This window comes from Thamnophis sirtalis, unplaced genomic scaffold (genome assembly GCF_051295495.1).
Source record: "Thamnophis sirtalis isolate CommonGarterSnake01/CBP01778 unplaced genomic scaffold, rThaSir2_p1.2 scaffold_4, whole genome shotgun sequence".
In the NCBI taxonomy this organism is placed as follows: domain Eukaryota; kingdom Metazoa; phylum Chordata; class Lepidosauria; order Squamata; family Natricidae; genus Thamnophis; species Thamnophis sirtalis.
The window spans coordinates 103,183,965-103,203,371 of record NW_028261384.1 but is presented as its reverse complement, the minus strand read 5'-3'; the positions used below and the strand labels follow the sequence as shown (position 1 = coordinate 103,203,371).

Here is a 19,407-nt window from a genome sequence, read left to right as displayed (position 1 = left end):
TAGTTTGCAAGTTCTGAATTGGCTCTTATAAATATAGGTTTAGTGGTCTTTTTCAAGCAAGCTAGTCCCAACATATATAAGTTGATTAAAACTAAAAAAAAGGAGCCATATTTTGTGTTGTTTTGTTCATTTTGTTACTGTTGGATCAGTTTCAGCTTTCCATTGTTTTTGCCAGAGAGAAATTGTACACAACTATACTGTTTTTATTATTTTGGGGATAGATTTTGCTTTATCTACATGATTTTTGGCAGGGATAGAGGCTATAGTGATAACTAATTTCGCTGTATTTAAGTACAATGACAATAAAGATTATACTTATACTTATAATCTTGTAATTACTATGTGCAGGTCAGCCACTATTCTGTGTGCCACATAGCCATCTAATGATGTCTCCCCCCCATGCTGCTAGCAATGAAGTCAGAATTGAACTCACTGCCAGCAACACTAGTTGAGAACAGAGCTTGTTCATTATCATTGCGTCCTGCTTCATTTGGGGCTCCATTTTTTGTGCTACCTCTTACACTATTTTTACATGAATTTACCACTCTTTCAGAAGTGTACTAGATTCATGGTTAGCCTGACTAGTAGGTCACACATTAAGATGTGAGTTTGAACTAAACAGGTTCACTTGGGGTGCACAGCTTGCTTCATCATATTCACTTCTCCATATCAGTCTTGTAGGTCAAACACTTGACAGCTGGCTAAATGTATTGTTCTCAGCACTCACTTACATATGCCTCACCCTACCCCACTTTACATTAAGGTTAAATCAGTACAAGGGTGGATGCATCATGTCAGTTATGCACTACGTATGACAAAATCAGCACCTCTAGTTGAAAAAAAAACTTTTAGGAATCCCATTGCCAGTCACTCTTGACAGGTTGGAACCTAGATAATCTCTTGGCCTGATTCTGTTTTTATTCCTAATTCAGAACATGTTCATTTCACTATCAATCATAATTATTCCTGAAAGCACAGGATATTGTACTGAATGCTTTTGCTTCATATTTTAATATGGAAAATTCTAATTTATAGCTTCATTAACAATAATATTTTGAATAACTGCTAAGGATTATCAGACCATCCTACTGTACATTTTCTTTTATCAAATGAAGAAATTGAGCAAATGCTAGTTTATGCATACAGACTAACAATGACACCAGGAAAAGATTTGTAATTTATTTTCTGGAGTTCTCAATGCAGAAAGTATTGTTGAGGTAGGTGATATTCATTCTGTGTGCCCATATTCAGCAGTAGCATCAATGTTCAGGCCTTTCCTGTTTTATAAACTTAGAACCTTCTCATTGGAGTTAAATATACTGACTGGATTTTTTTTTTCTATAAGCATAGTCATAAAACACTTTCCACTCCACCCCCACTCCCCATATATTCCATTTGTAAGCTCACTTACAATACTTAAATGCTCTGTATTTAAGTATAATCTTTATTGTCATTGCACTTAAATACAACAAAATTGGTTATTTATCCAAGCACACTTTGTAATAGTGTAAAGAGAGCATAAACAATTACATTTGGCCAAGACAAAGATGCTAGTAAAATACACAGACATGGTTGCAATGCCTTTATAAGAGTCAAAAAAGATTTTACTAGAAAATAGTAGTGGTTATTTATGTACTTCTTTTTTTCATAGGCCCAAATAAATTCATTGTGTTGGGCAGAGGTTTTGGCTATGTTCAGTTAACATGTTGGCAGCTGCTTTGCACAACTTAAGTGTATTGTGGGACCCAGCAAATGGATTATTCATGTCTATCCAGATTAAAAGGACTGTATGAATATAAACAATCTTTGTGGACCTTTTGGGTGTTCAACCTTTTGGCTTCCGTAGGCCACATTGGGTGAAGAGGAATTGTCTTGTGCCAGATATATAACATAGTTAACCTATGCAAATCACATCATAATAAATTTCTGATCTCGTGGGGCCACATTATTAGCTGTCCAAGGCTGCATGAACCCCATGGGCCAAGGGTTAGACACTCCCTGTGGAAGGGTTAGATAGTGTCCCCTTTCTACAGATTCAATAAGACAACTCAGCCTTAAAATGGAGGTGAATCCCCCAACAGCATCAGTGTCACCACCCGCGATTCGGAGACAACACTGCCCCCAAAGAGCTGGAAAATATCAGGGTGGGCCAATGTCTGGGAAGAGGCGTCCACGGCTAATCCAATTTTGGAGCAAGGACACGTGAGGTGGGTGCATATGTGTGCGTAGACACGAGGGCTTAAACCGCTCCCCCCCCCACAACGCCAGTAAGGCGTGAAACAGACGACACGCGGAAGGGATTGGATTACATTGTCATGATTATTATTATTTTTTAATTATTCATCGGCGAGGTAAATCCAAAAGCTGGCGTTAGCCGAGGTTCCCTCCCCACCGCGTCTCTTCCTTCCTCTTAACAATTGGATTGATGGACTCATTTTCGCTTATTCGGTAAAGAGAAAGCAACGGGGGGTTGGGGGGGCGGAGAAAAAGAGAGGAAGAACGCGTCGCTGCCCTTTTTTTTTTTTGGCTTCCTTTCCTGCCATAGCAGAAAACGAGGGAGGTGCAAGGAGTGTGATCACTTTAAGACCCAGAGGGGTTTTTTTTCCTCCTCTTTCTCTTCATTTCCCCCTTCTGCTCTCCCCCCACCCTCCACTTTTTTTTTTTAAGGAGCGACAGGCTGTGGCGTTTGCAGAAGGGTTTGGTCTCCGTCATCGCGCTGCAAAAAGCGAGCGAGCGAAAGCGACAAGGAGGGAGAGGAAGAGGAGGCGGAGGAGGGAGGGGGATGAAGGGGAGGTGTAACACATCCGACGAGCCGGCTGCAATGGGCCTCAGCTAATCCAGACCCTTCGGAGGACCTGCCTTCCCGCTGCCACCGCCGTGTGTCAGAAGCTCCTTGGATTCGGTTCTCCCCGCCGCCCCCGCCGCCGGTTGACCACATTTTTTTCCTTGACACACAATGAGCGCCGCCTGGTAGAGGAGAAGCGGCGTGCCGTGCTGCCTTGCCCCTTTCGGGTTCTCGCGATGTGATTCTATTGCGGCTGCTGGAGGTGAAGGAGGAAGAGGAGGCAGCGTGGCCCCGGGGGGAGGAGGAAGCCTGAGGCTATGTGGTGTCAGCGACACCAGAAGATTTGGTGAACCATGATGAAGACTGAGTCCCATAATACTTCTGGCGGCAGCGGCAGCAGCAGCAGTGGGGGCAGCAGCACCACCGGTGGCAATGGGGCTGGAGGCAGCCTGAGGAGTGCCTCGCCTCACCGGAATGCCTACGAAGCTGGCATCCAAGCTCTGAAAGCCTCCAAGGATGCCTTGGGCCAAGCTGACAGTGAGGAGGCCAAGAAAGCCAGGAACAAGAAATATGGGTCCAATGTCCATCGGATCAAAAATATGTTCCTGCAAATGGGCACTGCGCCGCCACCAGGGGAGGGAGCAGTTGATCTGGCCAAGATGAAGGAGAAGCCGGTCCGGTTGTCCTTGCCCCGGGCCAGCAGCCTGAACGAGAATGTAGACCATAGTGCATTGCTGAAACTGGGCACCAGCGTATCCGAGAGGGTGAGCCGGTTTGACTCCAAAACAGATAAGCCATTGTCCAAGCTCCAGGAGACACGGAAGATCTTCGAGAGAAGTCTCCAGGAGAAGGAGACCACCAACAAACTGCTTCTGAGGAAAGAGAGAGCTGGCTTCCAAGACCGGAAGTTGGATGTGGTGGTGAGGTTCAACGGCAGCACAGAATCCCTGGACAAGCTAGACACAGAGGCTGTGTCTCCCACTGTAAGCCAACTCAGTGCTGTCTTTGAGAAAGCTGACCTGAGGAATAACCTCCATAAAGCCCCTGGCAAAGTTGGGCCCCTCAACTCCAAAATTGTTAGCAAAAGGTCCAGGGTTTTCCTCCAGGCTCCAGAAGGAGGTGCCAAGGTGGAAAACAGGAATAGTGATGGGGCTGCGCCCCAAGTGAGAGCAAGGTTGCCCGAGACTGACAAAGCCCAAAACAAGCTGGTGCCCGGGGGTTCAGTAGCAGCAAAGCCAGGAGATAAAGACTCTAACATGGGGCTACGTCCTCAGAAGGTCCAAGAAGTGCGCAAGATCAAGCCTGTGGAAGTGGAAGAGAGTGGAGACTCTGAACAGGAGTTTGAGGCAGCTGAGGTGGCAGTGGCGGCAGCAGCAGTGGCAGATGAGAACAGCAAGGCCTCTAAGGGTTCTGACCCTCTCAGGGCAGAGGTGATTCAGGCTGAGGTCACAGTGCATGCGGCCTTGGAAAATGGCCAGCTGGGGGGTGAAAGATACCTAGAAACTCCAGGCCCATTGGCAGACACTTACTGTGAGGAAGTGGCCAAGGCTGAGGGACCAGAGGAGAATGACCTGGGTGATGAGTCTAAGAAGGAGGACTTCTCTGAGGCTGACCTGGTGGACATTAGTGCCTACAGTGGACTGGGGGAGGATTCGGGAGGGAGTGGGCTGGATGAAGACGAGGATGGTGATGGACTGTATGCACCGGAATCTAGCTGTGTCGAGATCCCTGGGCTGTCAGAAGAGGATGAAGCTGCCCCTAATCGCAAGATCCACTTCAGCACAGCCCCAATACAGGTAGGCCTTTGAATCTAGTATTTATTGTGACATCTGGATTCTGGGAAGTCTGGTGGTCCTTGGACATGGTTGTTATTATCAACATGAAAGATCCAATGATCTGCTCTGGGGCCTAGTTTTCACAAAATAGCAATTGGGACTAAAAACTTATTTTCTAACTACAGTAAACCTATTCAAGATATCTAAATAAAGAAAATTGGGAAGATTCCTTTTTCATATAGGATTGCTGTTCATTCATTAAGTACAGTTCTCTGTATGAAAGGAACTAGCCTATCCAGAAGACATTTTAAAACCACAGATTCTCTCTGGTGCACTTCTCTAGATGGGGAAGTTTGTGCAAGGGAGATTTTTGCAGGGAGGATCTTTCAGATGTGTAAATCTCCATCTTCTATCTGAAATAGCTCCAAGTTATAGGTTTACTTCTTAATTTTGGAAAGGCCTACATCTCCTAGGCAAAGAGGACCTTTTCACCTGCTCCTCACTGATGCCTATTCTTGTAAGGCCTTGATTTTTCAACACTTAAAACAAATGTCCCCTTAATTCATTAAAGCTTGTTAGGAGAGTGTTTATATTGGGTTTTGTTTGTACATTTAAATTTTGAAGAGAAAATGTAAAACTCTTCTATCCTAGAGGTAATGGAACAGGGATACTTTTGATGGGATTAGCCTTTCACTTGAGTTAAGAACTGAATTAGTGAATTGCCTTTGTAGGTTATATATCAACAAAGGTGATTTTAGAAAAAATGTACTAATGTCATGACTGAAAGTGCCATCATGGATCTCAACAATGTCCCCCCCCCTCTCTGTTTTATGTGCAAAAACCAGGAATAGGAGAAGCAGGGAAGGGATGGTGACTTCAAACAGCATTTTCTTGTTTGACAATCCATCAGACTTAGAGATGCTGAAGAGACTTGATTTTACAAAGGAGAATGGGAAGACAAACACAGTTCTTCATCTATTTTTTTGCATGGCTTTTATGAAACAGTGAAGTAGGGAAGGTATATAAATGGACCAGTTTGCAGCAGGCTGCTGGTAATAAGAATAACACATTTGATGTGAAATCTCAGTTTCTCACATTTCATCTACTGTGTTGGAGCTATCCACCTCTCTCTCCTTCTCCCTCTCCCTCCCCCCCTCTCTGTGTAGTGGTGGGATTAAGTCACTGACACAAATCAAGGAACATGCACCATTGTAATCTGTTTCCCCCCTCTCCTTCCCCCCGTGGACTCTTCGATTAGCTACATCCCACCCCAAGCCAAATAAATTGGAAGAATAAAAGGCATACCAGACATAATTTCCCAGATCGAACTGGATTTCATTTGACACTGTAAGACCCATTTTGCCAAGGTAAATCAGAGATGGGTGGGCTTTTGCTTTTACACAGGAAAAGGCAATTGAATTGAGAGAAAAATGGACTCCCATCCAAAAATAGTACATGCAGGGATATAACTTTTGATGGAATCTAAGGTGAGATTGCTCAGGTTTATACAAAGCAGGAGGCCATAATAAGGTTTGTTTGATTTCAGCTCAGTGTGATGAACTGAGTGACTGTAATTTGTAAATCATGATTCAATTTTATTATGGTAAGATTTATACAAGACCGGGTGTACTAATTATGTTAATCCTTAAACCCAGGTTAATGCAATACAAATGTGTACAACATGTAGTGCCCAAATAAACTATGCTGGATCATTGTGGATGGTCTATTTCATGTAATACACTAAGATAATGATTGGGTTCCCAAAACATGCTGAAATACCAATTATCCAACATCATATTGGCCTAGTCTAGCGTATTATGTGAATCCAGTTACTGGATTCACATAAACTTTAGTAACTAACAAATCAAAATGTGATTTATTTATCCAGAAATTATGTGAACTAGGGCACTATGTCACCATCATTAAAACATGCCATAGGTTAGCACAATCTGGACAATATATATAGATAAGTTAGAGATAAGAATCTGGAAGTTGGGAGTTAACTTTCTGCAAGTTAGAAATGGGCATGAATTAAGTACTTCACTGCCAAAGGTAACTTGTCTCCTGTCAGTATAAGCACCCTGAAAAAGTCGAATGTTTCTCAGTTAGAGGTGGCACAAATATTGGATATTTGAAAGATATTTTGTTGTTTATTGTTTTGTGACTGTCATGGAAGAAGGGACATATCTGACATGCAAGCTTTTGTGAACAATAAATCCATTCAAGTTTCCAGGGGATGCAGAACAAAAATGGATTCCATATGTGAGCCTATTAGTCAAGAAGGTTGAGCAGTTGTAGTTCAACATGTTTGAATAATAAAAGCTGGCCATTATGAACTTTAGTTTCGGAATACATCTTTCTTGGCACCCATTCACAGCCCCAATAACTTACATTAAATTACATATAATTTTTAAAGTAAGATTTTTTAAAAAAGGGGGAAAGTTGGCATACTACAAAGCAAAGTATTCTTATCCAACATCAGTATCATGTTAATTTCAAAAATATCTCTAGATTTTCTAAGGGTTGAATGTAATTCATTACTTAGAGATATATCTCCTTGTATACAAAAAATAAAATCAGGCATAGGTGGGAGCATTTTGCATGATGTGGGTAGAGAGTGATGGTAAGTAACATGCTTGTAAATCAGTGCTTTATAACTGGTTATATTCTTCTATTGCAGCCATTTTGTGAATGGACAAGTGTTCCAAATAGCACAAAACTTTTAGGGACCCTTGCTGTAGAAAATTGAGGACTGCCAACACCAGGCTGCTTGATGACATTTGTCTTTCCTGTAGTGACTCTGGAAGGTTGTGATGTTAAGCATGTGAAATATTGGAGGTTGGAAAGAATTTTTCCAAATTATATGAAGAGACCCTATATTAAAAGTTATATCTGATTTGTTTTGTGCTATCACAATTTTACAAAATACTAGCTTGTAAAAAAGAAAACTAAAGGAAGATACGGTAGCAGTCTATAAATATTTGAAAGACATTTACATCCAGGTAGAAATTGCCCAATTCTTTGTTGAAACTGAGAATAAAATAAGAGACCAACAGACTGAAATTAAAGAGTTCAGACTGAGTATTAGGAAGAATTTCCTAATGATTAAAGCTGTTAAAGCAGTGAAACAGCCTACTTTGAATAATGATGGTCTCCTGTCATTGCCCATTGGAGGTTTTTAGCTGGAAATAGATGGCCACCAATTTAGTAGTCTTTAATTTTTATATCTCAATGAGATATAAGAGAAATGAGCATTTCTCTTAGGCGAGACTATCTTAGATTGTCAAATATGCTGGTCCTTGATCCACTCTTGCTGTGTAGCAATAGTACTTAGACTTATATACTGTAAATAGACTTATTTACAGTTCTCCCTCAGCCATTTACAGTGTCAGCATATTGCTCCCAATAATTTGGATCCACATTTTACCCACTTTGGAGGGATGGAAGGCTGTCAACCTTATATACATATAGGTTGGTCTGTTTGTGGATGGACTTCGCTACATGGAGAAGTCTATTCAGAAACAAAGTATGTGATCCCAAACCCTTAGAATATGCTAGCATATTCTTTGTTCTGTTCTATGCTGCTCCAAACACTTGATGATGTTAGAATCTTTCTGCCATGCAGCTAAATATGGGCCTAAGGAGGAGGGAGTGATTTGAGGACAAGGTTAGTAATGGTTCTACTTTTTACATATTCAATCAGTGTGCATCCTGTCTTTCTATTTGTTTCAATAGCATTGGGGAGGGTGATGCAACCATGTCAACTGGCAGATTGTTGTAGATGACAGCAAAGTATCAGAGCAAAAAGCAGTGTTCAAGCACACTTCCTTCTTTTCATTCTGGGTAAAGCTGCCAGGGGTACTTGCCAATCTCCATTACATATGACCCAAATCCCATGGAACTGAATCGTGATATGTGAAATCAAAGGCTGGCCCTATAATAAGAGTGGCAGCCTTTCATGCTCCATTTGCCAGCTACTGTCTAACATTTAGCATCAATTCTAGGTTACAAGGACAGACCCTAGGGGAAGAGGACTCACTGACTATTGCTCCCTTTCACCTTTCCCTCACTTGCCATTTACTTTAAATCAAAGGTCAGCATATAATGTACACAGAACTATGTAATCTCATCCAAGATGTAGCTTAATTTGGACAATCTGCATGGGGTAGAATTTAGAGTGCTGTACAAGAATATAAAAAATAAAATGCAGTTGATTCAGAACAAATCATGCATAGCTCCTTGTTTACAATAGTGATTATCTAGAGCTGGGGTGTCAAACTCAAGGCCTGGGGATCTGCCCCATGGGGCTCTTAGATCTTGCCTGTGAGGCTGGCCTGGAAACAGCAAAGGACCGGCCCCTGGTGCCGCTAGTGAAAATGGAGCTTGAGTGGGCTGCACATTTTTGCTGGCAGAGGACTATCAAAACAAACTGAAAACAAAACAAAAGGAGAAACGTCTCCCCTTTTGCATTTGAGCATCCAAGAAGGGACAGAAAAGGAGAAGGGAAAGAGGAAAGACAAAGAAAAAAGAAGGGAAGATGGGAAGAGAGCAAGGAAGGAAACAGAAGGAAAGAGAGGAAGGAAGAAGAAAAGAGAATGAAGAGGGAAGGAAAAAGAAGAAAACGAAGGAGATTTTAATGAGGGAGGATCTCAGGGAAGTTCTGCCTTAGACCTAGGCCGCCACACATGCCCCTGAGAAGAGTTCTGTGTCACGCCCACTATGGTCGTGCCCCACGCTCCCTCCCCCCGGCCTGCTGAGATCAAACACAATCCTGATACGGCTCTCAATGAAATTGAGTTTGACATCCCTGGTCTACAGGCTGCTACCAAATAAAGCATATAGGTAATACCAATCCTCGACTTACAGCCATTCATTTAGCAGCCATTCGAAGTTACAATGGCACCGAAAAAAGTGGCTTACGATCAGTCCTCACATTTATTACCTTTGCAGCATTCTCACAGTCATGTGATCAAAATTTGGGTGCTTGGCAACCAGCATGCATTTATGATGTTGCAGCAACCCAGGTTCTGTGATTGCCATTTGTGACTTCTCAACCGGCTTCCAATAAGCCGGGTCAATGGGGGAAGCCAGATTTGCTTAATGACCAAATGATTCACTTAGCAGCTACAGTGATTCTCTTAACAATGGTGGCAAAAGGGTCATAAAATTGAGCATGACTCACTTAGCCCAGAAATTCTAGTCCCAGTTATGGTCATGGATGAAGTATTATTTGCACTGTTATGTGGCTCCACCATCCAAATGTATAAATGTACATTGCTGCTGCATATGATGATTCTAGTTACAAATGTTTTACATGCCTTTTCAAGCCATCTAAGATGCTGCCCATCCTTATGTCATTTTTGGCATTGAATTCTACAAGTATATCAGCCCAAAAGGGGAGACAATCCTAAGTAAATGGGAGACTTGAAGCTATTGTTTATTATGACTAGGGGAAAGATTATACCTGGCAGAGGGAAACTTTTAAATTCAAACTGGCAATCCGCTGGATTTCTGGAGTACAAATGCACAATTGTGCATGAACTATGTACTGGACATACAGTATGTGGCTTGATTCAAATGCTGCAAACTTCATTGATATTGGGACCACAAGCAATCCTGAACTAATAAAAAAACAGATTACCATGCCATAACCTATCTGTGAATCATGGACAAATTCTGTTACTCTCACAGGTATCAACAAGGAATGAAAGGACGTATCTCCAGGAAATGCAGTCCTAGCATCAACCAAATGAATTCCCACTCAGTGGGCGGGGGAATGTGGATAGTGCAGTATGGATGGAAGGAATATTATCAACTATTATCAAGCAAAGTAGGAGTTTATTCAGTATATAAACGAAGTTAGAATTTGAAAGGGAATAGTTCTTCCTATTTATTCATTTTTATTAAATGTATATCCATCTTTCTCCAGGAACTCAAAGTGGTGTACATAGTAGTGTTTTCTCCCCTTCCCACAACTGGCTTACGGTGTCAAAGTGAGAATTTATATAACACGCTTATAATGGTCAATTCAGCCATTCAGATGTAATCCAATTGAGTACAGTTGTACAATATGTTGAATTGAGCCACAAAAAAAGGATATAATGTAGGTGCACTACTAGGTCTTAATGAACCTAGTTAAATATGTTGTGTGAATGTAGCTAATGGATGGCCTAAAGCTGAGGATGGATTTGAACTGATATCTCGCTATTCCTAATGCAACATCTTGCTCATTAAAAATGGGATTACTTAATCCTTTTTTTATCAGTACCCCACTGCTGTCAGGACTGGCTTATAAATTGAAACTATGTAAAGGCCTATTAAAATCGTAAACTAGCATTAATTTCATACCAAAAGAGAAACTTGCTCTTTGCTAGATAGGGAGGCCTTGACTGCGAACCATTCATTTAGTGACTCTTTGAAGTTAATGTTTGGCACTAAAAAAGGAATTTATGACTATTTTTCACATTTACGACCATTGCAGCATCCCCATGGGCATGTGATTAAAATTCAGACACATGGCAACTGATAAATTCATGACAGGGTGCAGTGTCCTGTGGTCATGTGATCATCTTTTGCAACCTTCTCACGAGCAAAATCAAGAGGGAAGCCAATTAACAATCATGTTACAAAGTTAATGTGCAGTAATTCACTTAACAATTGTGGCAAGAAAGGTCGTAAAGAGGGGAAGAACTGTCTTGCATAGTAATGGACATTTTGGGCTCAATTATGATCATAAGTCAAGGCCTACCATATTTGAGATCCAATTAAAATGAAAAACAAACACACTTGACAGAAGAAAATTGCTATATGTAGCATTGTAGCCAATCTAGTGATCATTTGGGGGTGTGCTAAATGCATGTATTTTCATTTCTAATTAAAATTTAGGTTGAAGTGTAACGGTAATGACAAGAAACTGAAAGAATTCCTCCAAGAAGTTTGGTCTTTCTTGGTTCAAAAAAAAAAAAAAAGGCAAGGAAGGAAGACATTTATTTGATGCATAAATGTGAATGGATGCACAATGTACAGAAAATATAAGGAGATAATATTCCTGTACCTACCTGGGACATTCAGTGAAGGTAGAATGGAATCCAGGATAAAATGGACACTTACTACTTTTGTGATTTCATTCCTGGCATAAGAAGAGTCACTAGTACTTTTGTTTTTGAGTTCTAGATGAAACTTCATATTATGTTCACCTATCAAAAAGAAATGCATTGTTTACAGCTCCCATCTTGAAACTAAATTTTAGGTCTCATAGCTTTAGATTGGGCCTGCTTTTGGACGTCCTTGTTTTTCCTCCAATTTTTAACTTTTTGCAATATTTAATTGCTGGAAACCTTGAACCCAAATATAAGTAGTCTGTGCTTAACAACCCCAATTTGGACGGGCAATTTTGTTGCTCAGGGCACAATTACTAAGCAGTAATTGTGGTTGCTAACAGAAACATTACATGACTGCAATTTACGATTTTATTTCCCCTTTTTCTGTTAACCTTATTGGTGAAACATACAAATGGCAATCACGTGGTCACATGATGTTACGTCAATTATAAATGAGCAACAATTGCAAAGCGCCCAAATAGCAATCATGTCACTGTGCAACTTGTGATACTCATAAATACGAGGATTTATAAATGCGAGAAATATTTATTTTTAGTATTACAGATTCAAATAATCACTAAACAAGGAATTTGGTAAGCAAGGTCTAACTACACGCTACATTCTTCTATACCATTTTGGTTGGTCCTAATAAAAATATTACTTGACTATAGAATTTGATTTTCTTTTTGATGAACAGACCATTATGTTCTTTTAATTAATTGGTGAAATTTGCTATTGTAAGCAGTCAAACAATCTTTTTTATGATTATAGACTAGCATAAATATCACACATTGGCTGCTGAAACAGCTTTAAAAGAGGACCAGTTGATGCATGCATGCATATATATACAAACAGTCCCTGTCCCTCCCTCCCTCCTCCCCTCTCTCTGTGGGTGGGTGTGTTCAAGTATGCATTTGGATACCAGTTGCTGGGATATTTTAGTGAGAAGATAGCTATTCATTTATGCTCTGCTTCTAAAGTGTCATAGGATATTGGTAATTAGATTGGACACCATGGTAAGAAAAAGCTAGGCAGATGGACCCTTGTTCTTGCCTGAAGCCTGCCAAGGAATTCCATATTACAGTAGAGTAACTCTATCAAAACCCAATCATTACACCACAATGGCTAATTATTTAAGTCAAGAGTGAGCAACCTGGAGCCATTGTCCCAATTTCTAAAGCCCTCTGTAAGAAATCACTTCAGTTCTCTGGCAAGAAAAACATGTCTATTCTCCAGGATGAGGAAAAGTTTAGGTGGGAGTTCTGAGAACAGAAAAAAAGGAAGTCTGAACAAGATTCTATACAATCTGCTTCTGAGTAGGCATGCTAAGCTTGTGCTGTACTCTCCAGCCAGCACACAATATAAGAATAAGCATCTTCCTTTTTCTCCTCTTATGGATAATGTTGCTATTACCTCCTGGTTAACAAATAAAATGGGGGTTGTTATAAGTGTACCAGAGTAAATTGCATGATAATGGATAATTCAGTTTCTACAGTTCTCTTCATCAATTTTAAAACTTGAGCCAAGCACAAAGCAGAAAGAAATAGCAAAATTTTGACATGATACTGTGGATGGTGTCACTTCAAATTAAGTATAAGGAGAGGATAAATTATTTTTTTAAAATAAAAACAACCTATTCTAATAGAAAGATAGTACTTAAAGGAGAAAAGATCTATCTAGATTATATAATAAATCATGACAGTGTCTGGAGGTGATAAGATGTATGCTATTTTGATAAACGCCATGTATAAGTCCACAACTTTGATTTAAAATTAAATCTTACATGATTGAAATTTCACAAAACTATGGACTCTTGCAACTTGCAAGATATTGGCATTTCCACAAAAGATTTTGCAAAATGTCATGGTTACTGAAATCCTGGAAACACTGATATCTAGAATATTATATTAAGAAGAGGCCATACCTTAGATGTATTATTCCATGTGGATTTTTTTTCTCCCTTTATATCATAGTGGGGTGTTTTAAAAATGGAATTTGCCATATAGAGTAGAAAATGGAGCAATCCATGGAGCAGTGCCAGGATGTTGATGGGAGTTGCAGGGTATTCTGTTTGGAGGACATGTCAATCAATGGTCAGAAGAAGATTCAACTTGAATCTGCTAAAACACAAGTAAAAATAAGGATATGCCCTTTCAGCATTGCAATACAATCAGTGTAGATTTCTGAACCACATTCTTAATGGGAGAATGGTAACAAGCTGTTTAGGAATATGTGGTCCTTTGGTCCTTTCTATATGTCTAATTTCCACCTCCAATTTCTTTTTCTGTTTTCACTGCTTCAGTGCCCTCACTCCTGTGACTAGCATATGTCCCCTTAGTTACTTTTTCATACACCAAAGGATTTTATCATTTACTCTCCTAAAAAATTAAAAGCAGTTACATTGACCTCTACTCCTCCACCTCTGACCCCCCCCCCAAAAAAGCTTAAAAGGTTTTCTTTCATAAGAACTGAAATAATACTTTATAACAGAACCCACTATGTATTATGCTGGCATGGTCTCATCTGCCAGGATAATAATATGGCAGTAGGAAAAGTCTGCATTAAATTCTTGCAGAATTGTACATCATTCTATTAGTAGAGCCCAAACAGTTTCTGCCATCCTAGCGCAGGGATCTTTTTTCTTTTTTTGTTCAGGGTACAATCAGTTAAGGAATGCATTCCAATGGTTGGCAGGACTGAAGGATACATGAGGGGACCAGAGCCAGAAGTAGATGAAGGCATTAATTCTCTTTTTCAGGTATCCTGTTTTTCCTCTCTGAACCTCTTCTCTGTCTGTCTGTCTCTCTCTCCCCTCTCTCTCCCCTACTCTGTCTCATTCTTCTTCTACATAGTGAACTGTAAAAAAAAGGGCAAAAATTAGAATCATTAGTTTCAGAAAGCTTTTGAAATTAGGCCAATGGTTTCATTAAAGAAAGTGTAATAGTTGCCAGGAGCTAACTGATTGCAGGTTGGCCATCCATATCTTAGAGCAGTGATTCTTAACATGAGCTATATGCCTCCTCACTTCAGGAGCCATGTTGTTTTTCTAGTGGGGCATGGTCTTTATATGACACATTTTGGATTAATAAGCATTGTTGATTATAAAGTACCATCACAGAATTAAATAAGGTTTAGGAGCCCACAAACAAACAAAAAAGATTGAGAATCCCTGTCTTCAAGTATAATCTGAACAAAATTCAATATACAGATAGGCCTCGACATCAATTTGTGAATTGGTACCAGAACCTCCATTATTAAGTGATGTGATTGCTGTGAGTCATATTCGATTTTATGATTTTTTTAAAATGTCAGTTAAGAGAATTTGGCTTCTCCCATTAATTATACTTGTTGTAAGTCATCTGAGAAGTTTATAAATTGGACCATGTACATGGCAGCCATTGTAAATTAATGCCAGGTGCCAAACAACCAAATTTTGATCATGTGACCATAAAATGCTGTGATAGTCATAAGTGTGGGGACCAATTGTGTCACTTTTTTCAAAGCTATCATAACTTGGACCAGACGTTAAACAAATAGGTGTAAATCGAGAGCTACCTTAGCTTGTTCTAGCCAGAATATCTGCCAGTTTGATAGCACAGCATGATGTAATAATGTGGTCATTGGATAGCCTGTGAAATTTTGTTTGATTTGGTTTATATTCACCAGGAGGTTGATGCTTCTATACATGTAACTCTGGACTTACATTACTTTTTAAAACCCAGGGTTTTATCTGTGTTTGCTTTCTAAACAAAACGGTATCGAAGAAATAATATATCTTGTCCTATGAAAGCAAGGTTACCTTCTCACACCAGTATCCTTGCATATATCATAATACTTTCTTCATATGTTCAGTTTTTTGATGTCCTGTGCTACTTGTCACAGATGAAGTGAATGATCCTATAAAGCTGGTTACCAATATCATTTAAGAATCCAGATTCCAAAATCATTCAATGACTGTTCAATTAGTGAGGTTTGGATTGGTGGTGTGATCTTGCCTAAATTTAGTAAAGTTTATTTTTCTCTGGTTTGGTACCTTCCAAGCTGCAATGTTGACTTGGAATTTTGAGGCTTGCGGTTCCCAAGGCAGGAAGCTGGGATTGGTTGGCATGAACTACAGTATCAAGATGATCTAATCCTGAGATGATATACATATAACACAAAACAATAGTAGATGTTATGAGGCAGACATTCGGGCATTGGAACTGCCTAGAAAGAAAGTGGCATTTCAAATGAATGTGAAACAGCTTTTCTTTATATTTTTATCCCACCTTTATTACTTTTTTATAAATAACTCAAGGCAGAGAACATACCCAATATTCCTTCCTCCTCTTATTTTTCCCAACAACAGCCCTATAAAGTAAGTTAATCTGAGAAAGAGTGACTGGCCCAAAGTCACTCAGCCGACTTTTATGCCAATGGTGGTTTCTAGCCTGTTGTCTTAACCACTACATGAACTGCCTGTCTTCTGTCAGGAATTTGAAAGACTGAGCTTAAGAGCATAGGAAGTGGCCTAATGCTGCATTTGGGCACTGGTTGAGTGTAACCTGCCATAATAATTAACCCTGATTCAGTTTATCTGGGTCAGATCTAGATTTTTCTTCTCTAACTTTTCTTCCCTAAGGGTTTTTTTTGGGGGGGAGGCAACATCCTGTAGGAAAACATATTCTACATTCAGTGCTACAGTGCCTCTCTAAATTTAACTTAGAGAAGGACCTTTCATCCAAATAATATAAAAGTAGTACACAAAAAAATTAACAAGCTAATCTTATTCATCTTTCTGTCTCACTTTCTGTTGACCTGGCTTTATTTCTAGGACTACATGAAGTGATTTTCCACTTGGTGGAAAATAACAAGTTAATAAATAGGAAATGAATCCACTTGAAATTAACGTAGTTGAGGGTTTTCTATGCGAGGCCAATCTCTTTGGCCATCCCTGTTTGGAGTGGATTTCCCAGTACAATAATCCTTAATGTGCATCTGTCTCCTCCAGATAGCTTTAGGCATACTTAAGACTAATACACATAAAAAAGGTGCTCTTAAGCCTGCACAAAATTTCAGGATTGTGAAGCTGTAAGCTGCCATCACAACTTCACTAGAAATCAAAACCGGGGCTTTCTCGAGAGAAGTAAAGGACTATGCTTTAACATGCCCCCATATCTTCTTAGAAATGAGCTTCCTTTTGATCTGTCCAGATCATCAGAAAACCTCACATAAAATAAATATACTCAAGCTTTCCAAACTTGCTCTGTCTGGAAATGTTCAGCTGAAGGTTTTATGGCAGAAGAATATCTTGTATTTTAAGGTTTGAATTACTTATTTTTACATTGTTTCAGCAAGCTTCAAATTCAGTCATCTGGTAAATCAAAATTCAGCCACCTGTAGCTTTTCAGAAGTTGGGGAAATCCAACTCCCAGCAGTCAAGCTCAGTATTTCCAGTGGTGTAAGATACAGCAAAATTAAGTTTAACTACATGGGAGAGTCACAGATTTACCATCTGTGCATTAAATTCTGTCAAATTCTGATTACTGTAGTATAATAGACATCAAACCTTATTTGATTTTAAAATATACAAACAAATTCTATTGAGTATGAAATCTTGTTCTCACTAACAATCTAAACAGCAAAATGTGTTATCAGTTGTTTTCACCTGGCCACCCGGGAAAGCCTGGCTATTTTAGGATTTTTTTTCCACCAAAAGAGACAACAGAAATGGGCAGATTAGCCTTTCTAAACTGAGAAAAAAATCTCTATAGTATGACATGTCAGGGTTGCCTGTGTATTTAGCTTGCAATGAGTCACAGATACAGTGAATTTTAAAACAATGACTCTAATGTGCAGGAACAGCTTCAATTTGGGAAAAGAATTTGGAAGAGTGCCACCTAATGAGCCATCCAGCCACAGGGTTTCTATCATTGAAGCAGCTCAAAACCTTACTCTAAAATTTCCTCACATTTTAAAAACGTTGCGTGTTTGGAACATTGTGAGAAATAAACATTTGAAGCCTTTAAAAAAATATTAAATGGTTTATAGATCTTGGGTGGTTCCACCACAAAACCGCGGACGACAAAATCGCGGTCGACGAAAGCGCACATTTGACGTCATCACAGCGCGACGAAAACATCGCGCTGTGATCGAAAAATGTAAAAATAAAGCGAAAACCTTACCCTAACCCCCCTAACCCTAACCCTTAACCTAACGCTAAACCTAACGCTAACCCTTAACCTAATGCTAAACGTAACCCTAACGCTCTAAACCTAACTCTTAACCTAACCCTAAACCTAACCCTTACCTTTATGTGAATCGGCTTGCTTTAATTTTATTTTTATTTCAATTTTTAATTTTTTTCATCGCGCTGTGATGACGTCAAATGCGCGCTTTCGTCGATCGCGCTTTTGTGGACCACGGTTTTGACGGGTCACGTCTTGGGTAACCCTGGAACCTTATCATTAGCCCAAATATTGCATATGCTAGCACCAGCCTAATAAGTTTCAGGAGTTCCTTGTCAGAGCAACCAAACTTGAAAGCATCTCCCGAAATAGAACATTTTAAGAAGCCACCTACACATCAGTTATTAATAAGATTGATATAGTTAAATACCCAAATAACCCTCCATTTTAATGATCAGTGCCAGTTAGACATATCAACTGACATGATGGCACTATGTAAATAAACCAAATAAATTGGGATATCAAATACAATCTGTCTATTTCAAAAGTAGCCAGAGGATATTCATCTGCAGGTTTTATAAATGAGAATCCAAACAATAATTTTAGGGAAGAAATTTGCTGTGGCTCTCTAGTGTCTGGAGCAACAGGTATGGGAACTTAATCTTTGAGCCATAGAGTCTTTTGAGTGATGTTGCTGCCTTTAACTCCTGCTGTTATAATCCTTTCCCACCCCCTCTTCAAGAGATAGCCTGCTTTATCCCCTTGGTTAGTAGCTTCTATTTGCTGGCTGAGAAGCCATCTGTTCACTTTTGTTCCTGAACATGAGATGGACATCAGAGGAAGGGAAACAATTATGAGACCATCCCTTTAAAAACAATTAAAACGTAGAATGCCATGTTTTGAATTTTGTCAAGCTTTCCTACTATTTCTACAGCCAAAAGAAAAGTAACAATAGGGATATGTGATGTGTTATAGGGATATGTGTTGAACTCCAGAGTACGTTAGTACATAGGTAAGTGAATAACATTTTCTATTATTTTGTTTCTTAAACACATTTGTGTTCATAGGCAAGTTAACTAATTTTGTGAGCTGATTTTCTATATGAGCCAAGGTGGCGCAGTGGTTAAATGCAGCACTGCAGGCTACTGCTAGATCAGCAGGTCAGCGGTTCAAATCTCACCGGCTCAGGGTTGACTCAGCCTTCCATCCTTCCGAGGTGGGTAAAATGAGGACCCAGATTGTTGGGGGCAATATGCTGACTCTCTGTAAACCGCTTAGAGAGGCCTGAAAGGCCTATGAAGCGGTATATAAGTCTACTGCTATTGCTACTGCTATTGCTATATATCTGTAGATTGAGAGAAAGACTCTTGTCACATCAAGTCAGAAGGACAACAATGCTGGCTGGGGGATTCTGGGAGTTGGAGTCCAGACATCTTAAAAATTGTCAAGATGGAAACACTGTCACAGACGATAATCTGAATGGTTTTAACCTGATATTTGAATTGCCATAGCATGATTTGCTGGTTTAGAGAGCAAGTCATGAGAAAAAGGAAAGGATACCGTATTTTTTGGAGTATAAG

The 19,407-nt window shown here is 39.7% G+C and overlaps 1 protein-coding gene across 4 annotated transcripts in view; it reads left to right on the top strand.

Annotated features, from left to right (window-relative positions):
- Nucleotides 1–2,778: 2,778 nt before the first annotated feature.
- The window catches only part of PPP1R9B (protein phosphatase 1 regulatory subunit 9B), a 79,940-nt gene continuing 63,311 nt past the window's right edge, over nucleotides 2,779–19,407 (top strand). For 3 of the 4 annotated variants that reach the window (XR_001313285.2, XR_001313286.2, XM_014061668.2), the window contains exon 1: nucleotides 2,780–4,581. Coding sequence is in view for 2 of the 4 variants with exons in the window: in XM_014061668.2 (XP_013917143.2) it covers nucleotides 3,139–4,581 (1,443 nt within the window). In the remaining 2 variants the exon portion in view is untranslated. Of the gene's footprint in view, nucleotides 4,582–19,407 lie in introns of all 4 variants that reach the window. The other variant, XM_087713624.1, reaches the window with a different exon arrangement.